Source organism: Natator depressus, chromosome 24 (assembly GCF_965152275.1).
Source record: "Natator depressus isolate rNatDep1 chromosome 24, rNatDep2.hap1, whole genome shotgun sequence".
In the NCBI taxonomy this organism is placed as follows: Eukaryota; Metazoa; Chordata; order Testudines; family Cheloniidae; genus Natator; species Natator depressus.
Genome location: NC_134257.1, coordinates 22,074,176 through 22,089,960, shown reverse-complemented (window position 1 = coordinate 22,089,960; position 15,785 = coordinate 22,074,176). Strand labels below are relative to the sequence as shown.

Genomic DNA, 15,785 nt, shown 5'->3' with positions numbered 1-15,785 from the left:
TGAATGCCAGGGCCCTGCCTTCCTCCCCGCGCCGTCTGAACGCACAGCGCGGCCAACCTGCGACAAACGCCCCTGAGATTCTGAGGGCGAATCCCCATATCCTAAGGCCTGGCCCAGACTTAAACCCCTTCTGTCAGTGTAGACGTAGAGAATGTGGTGACCTCACTTATTTAGGCTTCCAAAAGGCTTCTGAGGTTAAAGGCGAAGTCGTCCTGGGGGGAGTGGCAAAGGATGGTCATAGATCGAAACCAGGCCACGGCACGAGATGGACTTTGGCTCTGATCTGGGGTGGGAATTCCTATGAAAACAGGACCCAAGGGTAACTAACGCCAAGCTAGGTATCTGAGCCTGCAGAAAGAGCTCCGGGAGGTGGGACTTCATCCCGGCACGGTGTCAACGCGAATGTCAGAGGTGATACTTTACCTGGCAAACTTGGTGATGATTTCACTGAGCAGAGCAGGTGAGAAAGGGGAGGGCGAGCCAGTGACAATGACCTGGACCATGTCAGACAGGCAACCTCTTATTTGAAGTCAAAAATTGTCACGGCTCCTTTAGAGGTACCAGGAAAGTGAGAGTAAACCAACGTCTGGACGCCAGCAGGGCTGAGCCGATCCAATCTGTTCCCGCCTGTTTCGAGAGCTGGACAGAGGAGAGTTGATCTTGCAGGAGAGCAAGATTTTCTTGACTTTGGTTTGTAAAATCCTTTCCAGCAGCTCATGGTCCCACGGCCAAGCGGGTGAGAAACACCGTGTGACTGTCACTGCCGCTCTCCCTTCCCAGCCATCGCCCAGTTTGTTCCCCGAGCCGGTGGGCTGGCTGGTGGCGGATGCTATTTTCCTTCCATGGCGAGACGTAGCCAAACCCAGCAAGAGCAGCCGGGCACATGAGCCCCGCGGAGCTGGGGAGAGTGGTGTTTCCAGTCCTGGGAGCTAAGCCCGGTAGAGCTCGGCGAGCATGCGCCATCGTATGGTGGGCGTCTGCCCGTGGACTGAGGGCAGCGCTGCCTTTTGGCTCATTCTCTTTTGTTGATTAGGAGGCAATCAAGGAAAGTTACGGGCGGTTGTTGGGCCAGAACGAAGCTGTGTCCAAGGACTCCTGCCGCGCCCCTCTGGAGATGCTCTCAGCCGCCATGCAGAGGCAGCTCAGTGACGGGGTCTCCTCCCAGCCCGGTGGGTACGAACTGTACTGGAGCGACCGGAGCCAGGTGGTGGAAGATTTCCACAAGGCCCCCAGCAAAGGAGTCAAGGTGAGTCTCTGGAGCCAGCCCAGGCAGCGTGGAGTTTCCGAAGCCTCAGTGTTCCCACGGGCCGTGATCTCCCGGAGGGAAAGGGTCGGTATCGGACACCTGAGTGCTCGCAGACGATTCCAAGCTGCGTGCTATGCGATCTCTTCTTCCCTGGCTGAGGAGGTACTGGAACAATTCCTGGCCAGCAAGAGGATCGAAGCAGAAACAGTCCTCAACGTCGACAAAAATTTGACTGAAGCAGAAAAGGACCTGGCCAGTAAGTCATAAAATCAAATGTGGTATTTTATAATATTGTACAAGAAATATTAATGCAATAAAACATTCTTTTCCCTCTGTCCTCCCCCCTGAGCTGTGGAGCTCACAACGCACATGCAGAGAAGTGAGATACAAACCATCTGTCCTCTTGCTGGAAGGTTGCACTGTAGCACGACTTTATTTCTGAGGATTTCAGAGCACACAAGGACCCCAAACCAGAGAGAGACAAACCAGGCTGCTCCCTAAGGCAGTGAGGCACCATTCACCCACCTTGATTTAAGCTGTCTGCTCCATGCTTTGCTACAGCCTTCTAGCAGGAGCAGAGACCCCCCTGCTCTGACGGTGAAAGCTTGCAATTCCAACACAGTCCTCAAGACCCCACCCAACCCTTTCTTGCCTCCCTTTCCCTCTTTCAGGCCTTGCCACCCTAGCGTTTTTGGGGTTAGCTGCACACACGCCCGGCGTGAAAACCTCCCAAATGGGAATGCTCAGATTCCCATCTCAGGTACACCGGTGTAAATCCAGAGTGACTCCCTCTGAAGGCCATAGAGTCATTTCTCGTCTACACCAGGATAACTGAGACCAGAATCTTGCCCATTGGCTGCCACTAGGCCTGCTCCGCCATATTTAAGGCGGGAGTTTCCAAACGGCTCAGCGCTGGCCAACCTCTGCTCCCGGGGAAGGGAAAGGGGCTTCCAGGTGAGCAGATTAAGGCAAATACGAAGGGCTTTTGAAAGTTATCCAGGGCCAGAGCCTTCTCCATGGAGCTCCATCGACTCACTGGCGCTGCAGGGATGTACCCGCATATTCCCCATTGTGTCACTAGGGAGCGGGCACACAGCTGGCAGTACGGCCTTGCCCATGTGCTGTGGGTCGGGTACCGGTGCCCCACGACGCTTTCGCGCCGATATTTAGGCTGCAAGGGTCCGGGGAAGCTGCAGCCCGGCTTGCGTTTTGATTGTCACCTGCTCTTCCAAAAGCCCAGAGGCAGGAGGGGGAGAGGCTGGAGCAGCAGTGGAAGGTGGTGGAGGAGCAGCGGCTGCAGACGGAGCCGCTGGTGAAGGACCAGGAGCGCAGCCACCAGGAGAACGTGAAGCAGCTGGAGGCCAAGGTGGCGGAGGAGCTGGCCGGTGCCCGGCAGGAGGCGGAGCGGGCGCTGGAGAGCAAGCTGAAGGAGCAGGAGGCCATGCTCCAGCAGGGCTTTAAGGAAATGGCCCAGATGCTGGGGGAAGAGATCACCGACCTGAGGAAGGAAATAACCCATTCCAAAGAGCAGGAGCTTCTCGACACGGTGAAAGTTTACGCCAAGGTTCTCATGGCAGCTTATGACGTGTTGGCCCATGACGACGAAGATGCCCCCCGCCCCCCTTCCCGGAGCCAGGCTGCCGAGAGAACCGGCCGGCGGGTGTAAGCCAGGCCATCAGCCAGGGCTCCGCACTTCCCGCTCCCAGCTGCACGAAGCTATTCGCTGTTTCGTTGCTTTGCACCCCTGCAGCTTGCAGCACCTGGGGGTTACCCTGGGCCCAGGGAACGGAGCCATCCCCGGGGTTTCAGGCGTTGTCACTGCCGCCTTGGCAAGGGCTCTAGCTTGGGGCCCGCTGGATGGTTTCATACGATGGTTTCTCTGCACTCTGCTGGTGCAAAGCGGAAGAAAAACCATCCATTAGAGCCAGCGGAGGATTCACCCCGGGGGGGAAGAAGCCCTGCCTGGCGTAAGTCAGCCTAGCCCTTAGGCCCTGTTGGACGTGTTACCCCAGGACTTTGGAAACTAGGATAGTGGCAGGTCCCTGTGGCCCTGGCCAGTGGCCCATTTGTGGCTCTAGCCAGCTGGCACAGAGCCAGCCCCAGGGCCAGGGAGCTGCAAAGAACTGGTTAGTGCTCCCTGCCCCCACCGATCACCCAGCTTCCAAAGCCCCAGGGGGACCTTTTCAACAGTGCCCCCGGGGCCAGATTTTTAGAGGGGTTTAAGCCCCTACAGGTGCAGGTGGGCGCCAGAGGGATCTTCGAAAGCAGGCCCTTTGGGAGATGGGATTCAGGCTCTTTCAGGGGCCGGGGGGCCGTGCAAGTGTCCCTGGGCCTCCATTTCCGTCCCCCCCATAACGGCACATGGGCTTCCCCAAATCGAGCCATCCCTTGGCGGGGTTTGTTGATTAGAAACGTCCCCCAGCGCCTTCGATCTGTCACAGCCCGGCAGGCCAGCACCACACCAGACACAGTGTCCGCGGGGTTACGACCCCCCAAGTTTGGCCTGCAGGGCTCCTTGGCTGGGGGCGTCTCCCTGCATGGGGCCCACTGCCCAGGGTCCCCCCTCGCTCTTCCCATCCGCTCCCCGCACCCGGCTCCGGATGGCTCCGGCTCCATCCCCAGCCTGACCCTGCCTCAGCTCCCGGGGCTGCTTCTCTGACCCCTCTGGCTCTGGCCCGGCTCCACTCCCATCCCAGCTCGGGCCCCTGCTATCCCCTTAGCTCGGCCCCACTCTGACTGACCCAGGCAAATCCAGCTCACATGGAAGACGGGCCCCCCCGGCCTCCTGACTCCCTCATTAGCCCCCTCCCCAGTCAATCCGGCTGACCGGGAGCATTGGCCTCTCTCCTTTGCCCCTGGGGACTGTCAGTCTCACGATCCTCATTTCCCATGAACCCTTTCCCTTTCGTTTGGTCCTGGGAGCCAGCAACCAACCCCCCCACCCCCCAAGTGTTAGTGAGGGGCCAACAGTCCCCTTACATGGCACTTCTCTGCCCTGCATCAGTCTCGGGTCTGGCGCTTGCTTTGGCCCAGAGGCGGCAGCCAGCTGGACCCTTGATCCTTCCCCAGCGTGTGACGCTTTCCGGGGCAGACCTGCTGGAGTCCAGCGACACCCCCCTGAATTGCGCGCGGTGCCTTTGGGGTGCACTGCACTGAAATGCAATTGTTTGGGTGTTATTGTGGGGCTGTCTGTCACGGGGGCTCATGGAATTCCTCCTCTCCAGCCGGCCCGGGAGGGTTCACACAGACTAGCTCACGCTGGATTCTCCAGGGATCAGCAGCCAGCGAAAGGGGTGTCACGGAGTCCCCGGGGCAATGCTCTGGAACTGCTCCCCATGAAGCCAGTCAGGACTCTGGGGAAGTCTCCTCTCTGCAAGCAGCCTGTCTGCAGGACACACAGCTCACCCAGCTTCCACCTTCCTGGGTCTGACCTCGGAGTATTCAGCCTCCTCTGCCCCTCCGTGCGCTTCCCACAGCGAGTCCGCTCAGGCGGGGCTCCTGGGGAAGCCAGAGGGTCCTGCCCCCCAACTCCACACTCAGACGGGACTCTCAGCCAGCCAGTAAAACAGAAGGTTTATTAGACGACAGGAACATGGTCTAAAACAGAGCTTGTAGGTGCAGAGAACAGGACCCCTCAGCTGGGTCCATTTTGAGGGGCAGTGAGCCAGACAACCATGTCTGCACTTCACTCCATGTCCCCAGCCAGCCCCAAACTCCCTCCCCCTCCAGCCCCTCCTCCTCTGGGCTTTGTCCCTTTCCCGGGCCAGGAGGGCTCCTGATTCCTTTGTTCTCTAACCCTTTAGCTCTCACCTGGCAGGGGGGAAGGGCCCAGGCCATCAGTTGCCAGGAAACAGGGTGTCGGCCATTCTCTGTGTCCAGACCCCTGCACACACCTGCCCTCTAGGGCTCTGCAATGTTCATACCCCCTTACCCCACCCCCTAGTGGAAACTGAGGCACTCCCATACTATTCAGAGGAAACATTAAGAACAGTCCCACTTTGTCACAAGGGGCTTGGGGCGAAATTTCCTGGATTTGAACAGGCTCGGGGCCTTTAACCAATCCCACCCCTGGGGGGCCCAATCCTTTGGGGAAGTCTGGCAGGCCCCACAGGGCTGGGAGGTGGCTCTGAACTATGGCTAGGACCTGGGCATCACAAGCGAGACGCGGGGGACTTGGAAGGACTCACACTGCAGAGCCCCGGTGGTGCTGGCCGGGGACTCGCTGACGAGCTCGTTAGCAGGCAGGCAGGTTCTTGGATTGTTTTTAACGTGTTTTCTCTGTAACGCTTCTACCCTAAGAATAATAAACCTTGCCAGGGAGTGCTGGCTGCTAGTGTCCCACGCCTGGCGATCTCTCGGTTATCGGTCTCCCAGGAGAAACCAAGCTGGCCCGGTTAGTCGACCTTTGCTGGGGAGTTCACAGCGTGACCGGGAGCTGGGCAGCTCGGAGAGACCCCAGGCCGGCTGGGCAGCCTGGAACGGGAGCCCTGCTGGGCTGTCGAGCTGCAGCTGCCCCCGGGCCACAGGTCTCCTGCTCAGGGCCAGCAACCGCCGGCCAGACTCTGTTCCTGAGCTCTCTGCTCCCCCCAGACTTGGGGCCGTCTCTCACTTGCAATCCCCAGGGCGGCCCAGCCCTCCTCCGTACACAAACGAGGGCGCGACTGGCCTGGGACAGGAGAGACGAGGGGCCGACTACCAGGCGACAGGGGCTTTGGAGGCCTAGATCCTCAGCGGGGCGAGCGCTTTACCTCTCCCGCAGCCCTGGGGGCTGCACAGACCCCGATCAGGGCCCCGCCTGGAGAACTCACCACAGGGAGACTTAGCGAGGGTCGGGTCGTGGCTCTGCACAGCCGCTCGCCAGCCCCCTGGCTGCTGGCACGAAGGGTGGGCTGTGTGCATCGGCCAGTGCCTCTGTGGCCCTTGGCACTTCCTGCTGGCGCGGGCTGGGCACGGGTTTGCTCCGGCTGACTCGGCAATGGGGAGGTGGAGGAAACAACCAGTGAATGAATCCTTCCCTTCCTGAACGTTAAGAGCGGCCAGACCGGCTCAGGGCAAAGGTCCATCCAGCCCTGTGTCCTGGCTGCCGACGGTGGCCAGTGCCCGGTGCCCCAGAGGGAATGAACAGAACAGGGAATCGCCCAGTGAGCCATCCCCTGTCGCCCATTGCCAGCTGCTGGCAAACAGAGGCCAGGGCCACCATCCCTGCCCAGCCTGGCTAACAGCCATCAATGGACCTGTCCTCCAGGAACTTCTCTAGTTCTTTTTTTAACCCTGGAGCCTCCCCCAAGCTTTGGGACTCATCTGGGGCTTGAAACCCCCGGCACAGCCAGGCAGACGCTGGCACTGGCCTCTAGTGGGCAGAGAGAAGGTGGCACCTAAGTTCTGCCTCTTTGTACCTGCTGCGATTCGGTGACTCTTCCCTGCGGCCCCCCTGCTCGTTACAGACCCGAGATTGATCATTGGTGAGAGAGGATTAACGATTAATCCTTCCCCCTCCTGCTCTCGGGCTCAGAGGGCCATAAACGCTCCCCTTGTTAAAGCCCATCTGTGTTGCTCGCGGGGCGGGTGGTGGCAGGCCACGGCGGAGCTCGGCAGCTAGGCCCTTTCACCAACAGAAGTTGGTCCAATAAGTGATATTAACGCCCTGGCCTTATCACTCCATAGAGGGAGGCAGGCGCGTCGCAGCCCCTCTCTAGCCGGGAGCTCGGTATTGCAGCCACCGAGGCGCCAAATCCGGTCACCTCGTGGGGCTGGTTAATTTGGGGATCCACCCGTGGCCGGAGAACGCTGGGAGACCTGCCAGGCAAATGTCCCCGCTTCTCGCGAGGGGCGACTGGGACGGATGGTGCAGGGAAGGGCGGGCGGGTGGATCGTCGCTTTCCGGCTACAATCACCTCCCTCTGCTGCTGCCCGCAGGGCTCTGGGGCTGCCTGGTCTGCCAGCCACACTAGCAGCCGCTCCCCTGGGCTCTGCCGGCCCCGGCTGCAGCTCTCGGAGCGCTGGGAGGCCACCAACAGCCCCACTGTTCTCCAGCGTGGGCCAGCAGCCTGTTTCTCGAAAGGCCGCCCTGGCCCAGGTCCCCAGTGCGCCAGGGGCTGCACGTTAGGGTTGTTATGTATTAGGTGTATTGTGGTCGCATCCAGGTCCCCAGTGTGCCAGGGGCTGCACGTTAGGGTTGGTATTTATTAGGTGTATTACGGTAGCACCCAGGAGCCCCCGTCCTGGCCCAGGACCCCAGTGTGCCAGGGGCTGCACGTTATGGTTGTTATTTATTAGGTGTATTGTGGTAGCACCCAGGTCCCCAGTGCGCCAGGGACTGCACGTTAGGGTTGGTCTTTATTAGGTGTATTACGGTAGTACCCAGGAGACCCCGTCCTAGCCCAGGACCCCAGCGTGCCAGGGGCTGCATGCACACAGAACCCAGAGCCAGGCCCTGTCCCAGGGAGCTCCCAGCCCTGCATTCATCATGAGGGGCGAACCGCTGAAGTGCCGGAATTCGAACTCAGGCATTTATCTGAACATCTGATTGGGGGGACCCCTGCCCCCGCGAGCGGTGCCCCCTAGTGTCCCACCCCCCACGTGAGCAGCCCCTCAGTGTGCCCGCGCCCTCGCCTGCTCCCCAAACCGGCAGGCACCTCGCTGGTCCCCGCCGTTCTCGCACCTCCAGCTGGCGCCTGTCACCCGCGTAGGAGCCGGATCGATCCACGCGGCGCCCGCACTCCACAGCCCTGATCTGTTTGCTCAGGGATCGCTTGGCAAAGGCAGCCGGCAGCCACTTATCACCGGGCAGGGCCAGCTGGAGCAACTGAGCAGGGGACGCTCCCTGGGCTGGCTGGCGCCCCCCTGCCCCGATGGATCTGTACCTCGGCTTCGTCATTCTGGAGGGGCTCCTGGCCCTGGCCGTGGTGGGCACCAACCTGCTGGTGTGTGCCACGATCTGCCTGCACCGGGAGCTGCGGAGCGTCACCAACTGCCTGGTGGCCTGCCTGGCGCTGGCCGACCTGGGCGTGGGCGCCCTGGCCATCCCCTTCTCCGTGGTGCTCAGCCTGGAGCTCACCCTCTGCTTCCACACCTGCCTCTTCCTGGCCTGCTTCCCGCTGGTCACCACCCAGTTCTCCATCCTCCTGCTGCTGCTCATCGCGCTCAACGCCCACCTGAAAATCCGGCTGCCCAGCAGGCAAGAAGACGGGGCCCCCCCGAGTGCATGGGCGGGGGGGCAGGGCCTCCCGGGGGTGTGGGCATGGGGAGTACCCCAGCCAAGGGGCATTGGGACACGCCGGCTGGGCTGGCTCCCGGGCCGGGTAAGCCAGTCTGTGGCCCCTGGTGGGTCTGGGGGCTGAACTGAACCTAGCAGGCCTCGGGGGGCAGCCGCCCATCCGGCAGGCAGCGTTGGCCTGCGGGCAGCTGGAGGGCACCTGTGGAGATCGCCGGGGCCGGGGCTCTCGGCCTGCAGGGGTTGGCCAATGGCCCTGAGCCGGCTCTCTCCTTGCAGCTACGCCGTGCACGTGAGGAAGGGCCGGGTGCTGGGTGCCGTGGGCCTGTGCTGGCTGCTCTCGCTGCTGATCGGCCTCTCCCCCATGATGGGCTGGAACAGCCTGGGGCACTACGTGGCGGGGAACCGGACCCTGGCCGCCGGCTTGGCCGCCGAGCGAGCTGCCGTGGTCCTCATCGCCCGCGACCAGCCCTACGGCGGCTTCCTCTCCAAGGTGTACCCGGGGACGCGCGGGGCGCCCCGCTACGACCAGCTGCACGATGACCACCTGGGGCACTGCTCCTTCACCTCCGTCTTCGCCCCCGAATACCTGGTCTACTTCGTCTTCTTCGCCTGCACGCTGCTGCCCCTGGGCGCCCTGCTGGGCATCTACGCCGACCTCTTCCGGCTGGTGCGCGGGCACTTCCTCGCCCAGCCGCTGCGGGCGGCCAAGCGAGGGGAGCTGCCCATGGCTCGCGCCCTCCTCCTCCTGTTCGGCAGCTTCTGTGTCTGCTGGATCCCGCTGCACGTCATCTACTGCGTCCGGCTCCTCTGCCCCGGCTGCCGGAGCTACGCGGCCCTGGACCGCCTGGCCGTGCTGCTGTCCCACCTCAACTCCCTGGCCAACCCGCTGGTCTACGCCATGAGGAAGAAGGACTTCGGGCGGGCGCTCAGGGCCGTCTGCCTCCGCTACGTCCTGTGCTGCCCCCGCGCCAAAGTTCATCCCCAGGGCCCGAGCGGCCGAAGATGAGAAGGACCCAGGCCCATTCCTGCTCCCAATTCCCCAGCCAGCGGGAGGGGCTGGCGGCCTGGATCCCGGCTCAGCACCCCGCCGAGCTCCCCATCCTATTTGTAAAGAGAAGGGGTGATGTGCCCCCCAGCCCCAATCTCTGGTGCCTGCCCCCTCAGCCATTCCCCAGCCAGGGGCTGGATTTTCTTCTCCTGTCTTTGTGTCTCGGGGGTTATTGTCTGTGATATATGGGCCCCCCGGACAGCGCTGAGCCGCGTGGCTTACGCTGAGCTCCGGCCATGGGTTCAAGGTCTTTGGGTGACATCCCTGGCTGGGCGAGTCGGAGACACCCAGCCCCACCAGCCAGCGTGAGCACGGAAAACGGGGGCGGGGGGGGGGAGAGGGGTGAGCTCCCTCCAGCTCATGGAGCAATTATTGAAGAAGCTACGGCAGGGATCAATCAGGCAGCTGTCAGGTGGATAATGGACCCTGCTGCTCGGCAATAAAACCATCCCGTGACTGGCAGCGTGAGCCTGGCCCCTGCTTTTACCAAACGTTTGTTAAATCGATTCTGGGAAAGGGCAGGGGTGCGGGGCCACAGGCCTGGGAGGGACTGGCTGGCTGGGGGGGAGGGGGGGAATAGGCCACGGCTCCCTTCCAGCCAGGCAGTTCCCAGCTGGGGGGGTGCTGGGAGACACTGGCTGGCTTGGCGGGGGGGGGTGTTGGGAAGGACTAGCTGGGGTGGGGGCTGGTTTGGGGTGGGGGAGGGGGCAGGGGGCACTGGGGGAGGTTGGGGGGAACGGGCCACGGCTCCGTCTGGCCCAGGTAGTGGGGGAGAGGGCGGGGGGCACGGGGGGTGGTGGTGGGGAACGGGCCACGGCTCCGTCCAGCCCAGGCCGTTCCCAGGTAGTGGGGGAGGGGGCGGGGGGGCACTGGGGGGGGTGGGGGGGAACGGGCCACGGCTCCGTCCGGCCCAGGTGGTGGGGGAGGGGGCGGGGGGGCACGGGGGGGTGGGGGGGAACGGGCCACGGCTCCGTCCGGCCCAGGTGGTGGGGGAGGGGGCGGGGGGGCACGAGGGGTGGTGGTGGGGAACGGGCCACGGCTCCGTCCAGCCCAGGCCGTTCCCAGGTAGTGGGGGAGGGGGCGGGGGGGCACTGGGGGGGGTGGGGGGGAACGGGCCACGGCTCTGTCCGGCCCAGGTGGTGGGGGAGGGGGCGGGGGGCACGAGGGGTGGGGGGGCGGGGGGCTCCTGCAGTCGCAAAACTCGGCAGCGAGGCAACGAGTCACTTTGATGTCACAATGAGACCGATTAGGTGAGATGATGTCACCATGAGTCGCTGTGACGTCGCAAGACTGTGATCAAACGCGATGACGTCACATGTGGATGCTGAGACGTCAGGGACTGCGATTCAGTGCAGTTACATCACACGTCGAGTTGTGACGTCACACTTCCGCCCCGCAGCCCCGGACCAGCCCCGCTTCCGCCCCGCGCTGATTTCCCCGCCCCCTGACTTCCGCCCGGCGGGCCCCGCCCCCTCCCCTCCCGCTCGGCGGCGATTGGCCGGGCGCAGCTCGCGCGGGGCGCGATTGGGCCCGGGGCTCTCGCGGGATCTGGGGCCCCGTGTTCTGAGGGCGGGCGGCCCCGTACGGCCCTTTCCGAGCCCGGCAGCGCGGAGGCAGCAGCGAGGTGAGGAGGGGGGGGCCGGGCCCGGCCAGGGACCCCCCCGACCCCCCCTCCCCCGCCCTGATCCCCCCTGACCGGTCCCCCCCTGTGCCGGGGGGGGCGGCCCCGTGTCGGGGGGGCGAGGGGGAGGAGTGGGGGGGCCCGGGGGGCGGGAGAAGAAGGAGGAGGAGGGGGGCCGTGTCGGGGGGGCGAGGGGGAGGAGTGGGGGGGCCCGGGGGGCGGGAGGAGGAGGAGTGGGGAGGGCCCAGGGGAGGAGGAGGAGGAGGAGGAGGAGGAGGAGGGGGGCCGTGTCGGGGGGGCTCTGATCCGCCCTATGGGCCATGCTGCAGCCTTTCCCCACCTGCCCCTTGCCCGGAGGGGGGAGGGGCTGTCCCTTGAGGCTGGGGCGGGGCTGGCCCCGGGGCCGTGATGCCTGAGGGGCCCCCCGTGGTGGGGGGTGGCCAGGGTGTGCGGCTGCCTGAGCAGAATCAGTCTGCGCCGGGGCTGAGCTTATCCAGATTCGTCCCGTCTGCCCCTTCGGCCGCTGGCCCGTGGGGGTACCAGTAACACAGACCCTGCTCCCCCAGCTCCTGCCGTAACCCCGGGTTTCTGCAGCGCCTGGCAGGGCGGGACCTGGCTGCCCCCATGATACATCCAGGCTGGTCCGGGGGGCCCAGCCTGGGCTGGACGGAGACCTCCAATCCCCCTGTCCCGGGGTTGCTCCTGCGTCTGGGCCCGTAGCTCCCAGTTTGCATCCCAGCAGGGCCAGCTCAGCCGTCCAGCTAAACCCGGCTCCCCAGCGGGTGGCACTTGACAAGCCTGGGGAAAGCCGCGGTCCTGTGTGTGGGCGCCGCGCATCCCCTGCGCGTTCAGGAGCCCCGGGCGGCGCTAAGCAGGGCTCTCCTATCTTGCAGATGCCTGGTGTCACGGTGAAAGACGTTAACCAGCAGGAGTTCGTCAGGGCCCTGGCTGCCTTCCTCAAGAAGTGAGTTTGCCCTTTCCCGGGGGGCAGGTGAAGCGGTAGGACGAGGCTCATTCGGACCAGGGAGGGCCGGTCAGGAGCAGCTGCTGCAGATCTGGCCGGGATACGTTTCCTCTCCCAAAATGCCCCTTTTGAGCGGGCCCCTGGGAAGTCTCCTCTGCAGGCCTGCCCGGTGTTGCGTGTACGTGCAGCGTTACCCCTGTCTGGGCTGCTCGGGAGCTGCTGCTGACTTGTCCCTGGCTTGTTTTCAGGTCAGGAAAGCTGAAGGTGCCCGACTGGGTGGATACGGTCAAGCTGGCCAAGCACAAGGAGTTGGCCCCGTACGATGAGAACTGGTTCTATACCAGAGCAGGTAAGAATCCCAGCCCTGCCCATAGCAGTGAGGGGTGTGTCTGCCTCCCCAGAGCCAGCAGAGCAGTGACCCCTGAACGAGCTGGGGAGTCACAGCCCACTTCCCTCCCACGCCACCCGGCGTGCTCTCGCTGCAGAGTCTTCTTGGAGGCTTCCGCTTCTGCGTCGTGCCCCGAGGATGTGTGTTGGGGGCTTATTCCTTCACCCACTTACTTCCCTGGTCCTTCTCGCATGAACAGAGAGCAACAATACCCGAAGTCCAAAGGTGCAAACAATTCGATGTTTATTGGGGTGAACTTCCAGCAAGCATGATTTCCGTTTCCTTCCTTAGTGTCCCCCTTCCCAGCTCTGACACCACAGAGCCTTACAGCTGTGTCCCTGTTCCCATTCCTGCCCATAGCAGGACATGATTCTAATTTCCCCAACCCCATTCCTTGTTCCCATTTCCCCCCCCACACACACACCCCCCCACTTCCTGATTGACTGCAGACTATATCATAAAACTTGAGTTCTGCTTAGCTATACCTTAACCTATCATTTTCCTGAAATTTAACTAACCAATCCTAACACATTGTAACATTATTTAACCAATTATATCCCAACACCTTAATTAGTTTACACCCAGCAAAATTAATTATACAGCAGACAGAAACAATCACAGAACCAGACAGAGATTATACAAACAATGGGGACTACAGTGATAGAACACCACAGAAATGAGGATTTCACATCCCAGCTATTAATAAGTGAGTTCTTGCCAGACAGGATGCTATCAAACTAAGTTTCCTTTTACATCTAGGTACTTCCCTTTCTGTGGAGGCGATAGGCATTATCAGGACAGGACTGTATCCTAACAGCCCAATGGCACCTTCTTTCAGTGTGACTAGTTTGGGATGTGAGGATGTGACCTGTCACTTCCGAGCTTATGGCTGCATCTGTTGCTTAGCCAAAGGCCTTAGCCTAAGAACGGGACCTCAGACTGTCACAGTAAGAGAAGGACCTTACACCGGCAGACAGTGATTTTGATTCTTTCTTTTATACCTCTAGAACTAGCTAAGTTATAAGAATATACCTAAATTCTTAGCGTCTAGGCCTTTACAGACAGGCCTGAATATCTATATCCTAACAGGGTGTTCTGTGGAGCGGCCATTAGCCTCAGCTAGCGAACGCCTAACAAATACGCAATCTGAGTGCTAGGCACTTAAAAGTAGTGTGTTGCGTTAGATCCCTGAAAGCCAGAGAGCCACGCTGCTGGGGGTGGGAGGAGATGCCCTGAGATGCTGTCAGCGTGAATGTGCAGGCCTAACACCCTGCGTTGCTAGTGAGGGACTGGGGCCTTGCGCCTCTGATCCATGGGTATGGCCACCGTGGTTCCTCTGTCCATCTCCCGGTGCTGTCTGAGGGCCTCTGGCAGCGCTCTCCTCCCTCCAGATGCCGGGGCTTGTTTGTGACTCTTGGGTTGGCTCGTTAACGCGCCGCATAGGGCCAAGGAACGGGCTCTGAATTCAGCTCTGCGTTGCAGCCTTTCCTGTCCGGGAGCCTCGTCTGGCTGGCGAGAAGCCCTCGAATGCGTCCCGCGCCCCAAACCCTCCAGCACTGACCTAGAGAAATGTTCGGGCTCTGATCCCAGCCCCCCTTGCCCTGGGTTTTTTAGTGAGGGGTTGGCCCGCTTCCTCGCTGCCTGGGACTGTGCTCTGATTTCACCAGCCCCACAGGCAGGGGGAGTTGTGCAGGGAACCCCGAGCAGCTGTGAGCAGAGCGGGTGGCGGCAGGAAGAACTCTGCCCTGCCCAGTGCCACCGGCGCCTCCAGCTTCCTAGCTGGCAAACCGAGCCCCAAGTCTCCTGGTCGCATCAGAGCTGGGCCGATCCCTGGCGCCTTCCCTCCCCCGCCACGGCTGCTGGGGCAGAGTTGCTGCGGAGGGGGGTTAATGCTTTGGCTTGGAAGCCGCCACCGAGATGCCAGGTTAATGGGCTCCGCCTGTGGTTCCACAGCTTCCACAGCCCGGCACCTGTACCTCCGCGGCGGTGCCGGCGTCGGCTCCATGACCAAGATCTACGGGGGCCGCCAGCGCAATGGCGTCATGCCCAGCCACTTCAGCCGCGGCTCCAAGAGCGTGGCCCGGCGGGTGCTGCAGGCCCTGGAGGGGCTGAAAATGGTGGAGAAGGATCAGGACGGGTGAGTGTCGAGGGGCTTGGCTGGCCGCTCGTGGTAGGGATGGACGTCGCTGCTGGGCGGGAGGAGGGGCGGGTTTCAGAGCAGCCTGGCTGGGGTCGACACTGAGCGCGCCGGGCGTGGGAGCCCAATCTGAACGCTGCGTGGTGGGCACAGGCTGCAGCCCAGCCGGGGGCCAGGGCACTGGAAAAGCGTTGTTCTTTACCCTTCCCCTTTTCCTTCCAGAGGTCGCAAACTCACCCCCCAGGGACAGAGAGATCTGGACAGAATCGCCGGCCAGGTACCGCTGTGTTCCCACCCCTGTGTCCTGGGTAGGGCCCGGGAGACCCCGCCTGTGGGTTCAGGGTCACTGATAGTGGCTGGCCCCCCTGGCGCAGCGAGCGGGTTTTAGTTCAGCCCATGGCAGCGTGGCAAGGGACGTTCTGCCTGCCCCCACACCCAGGAAAGAGCCAGCCTCTGCCAGCTAGTAGCCCCGGCCACATTCTGCTGAGCATGCCCATTGCTCGCTCGCTCGCCTCTCCCGCAGGGGCCGAGCGCTTCCAGCACAGAACTTAACCTGACCCCTTCGCTGGCCTGGCCCGTAACGCCCCTGGCCCCAGCCCAGCGCCCGCGAAGGCTGAGTTGTGCCTAGAAAGGAGCAAAGCTGCTCTCTCAGACCGTCAGCAAAACCTGTCCCGGGCTGCTGGGCTCCACTCCCTGGGGGGGTCTGCTCAGAGTGGCCGTGTGGCCGGCACAACCTGTCGGCTTTGTACGCGGGGCTGGGGGAGGGGGTTGCATCTAGGCCGTCTTACCGCCGCTGCCCTCTCCGGCACAGCTCTCATCCGCCTCTCCTCTCTTCCAGGTGGCAGCTGCAAACAAGAAACATTAAAATGAGCGTCAGATAATAAAACCCGGTTCCTGTTTCACGCCTGCGCCTGTTCCTTTGCGAGGCTCCCCTTGCACCCGGGTGGCCGGGCAGCTGGGCACGATGTGGGCTTCACAGCCGGCCCGTTCTGCAGCGACCCTCCGAGCTGGGGAGCATCCGCAAAGGAGACCTGGAGCTTTCTGTTGGGCGATGGGTCCAACCCAACTCGGGGCGGGGGGGGTGGGAATTTAGCTGCAGAGTCTTTTACCTCTGGGCACTTGTTTGAAGCCCCTTAGGTGACCAAAAGTTGGTCCCCTTCTTCCC

General features: G+C 62.4%; 1 protein-coding gene across 1 annotated transcript; it reads left to right on the top strand.

The window, feature by feature from the left end:
• Nucleotides 1-11,051: 11,051 nt before the first annotated feature.
• On the top strand, nucleotides 11,052-15,522 carry RPS19 (ribosomal protein S19). The gene is made up of 6 exons (XM_074938161.1): nucleotides 11,052-11,134; nucleotides 12,025-12,095; nucleotides 12,344-12,444; nucleotides 14,437-14,620; nucleotides 14,843-14,897; nucleotides 15,459-15,522. Exons 2-6 carry the CDS (start codon nucleotides 12,025-12,027, stop codon nucleotides 15,483-15,485), a joined length of 438 nt encoding a protein of 145 aa, XP_074794262.1. The 5' UTR covers nucleotides 11,052-11,134; the 3' UTR covers nucleotides 15,486-15,522.
• Nucleotides 15,523-15,785: the final 263 nt, after the last annotated feature.

Bases quoted from the DNA above. Each gene is read 5' to 3' on its own strand.
- RPS19 (XM_074938161.1), top strand. From the start codon at position 12,025: ATGCCTGGTGTCACGGTGAAAGACGTTAACCAGCAGGAGTTCGTCAGG. The intron at 12,096-12,343 runs GTGAGTTTGCCC...GCTTGTTTTCAG, and splicing joins CTGGCTGCCTTCCTCAAGAA to GTCAGGAAAGCTGAAGGTGC. The intron at 14,621-14,842 runs GTGAGTGTCGAG...TTTTCCTTCCAG, and splicing joins GTGGAGAAGGATCAGGACGG to AGGTCGCAAACTCACCCCCC.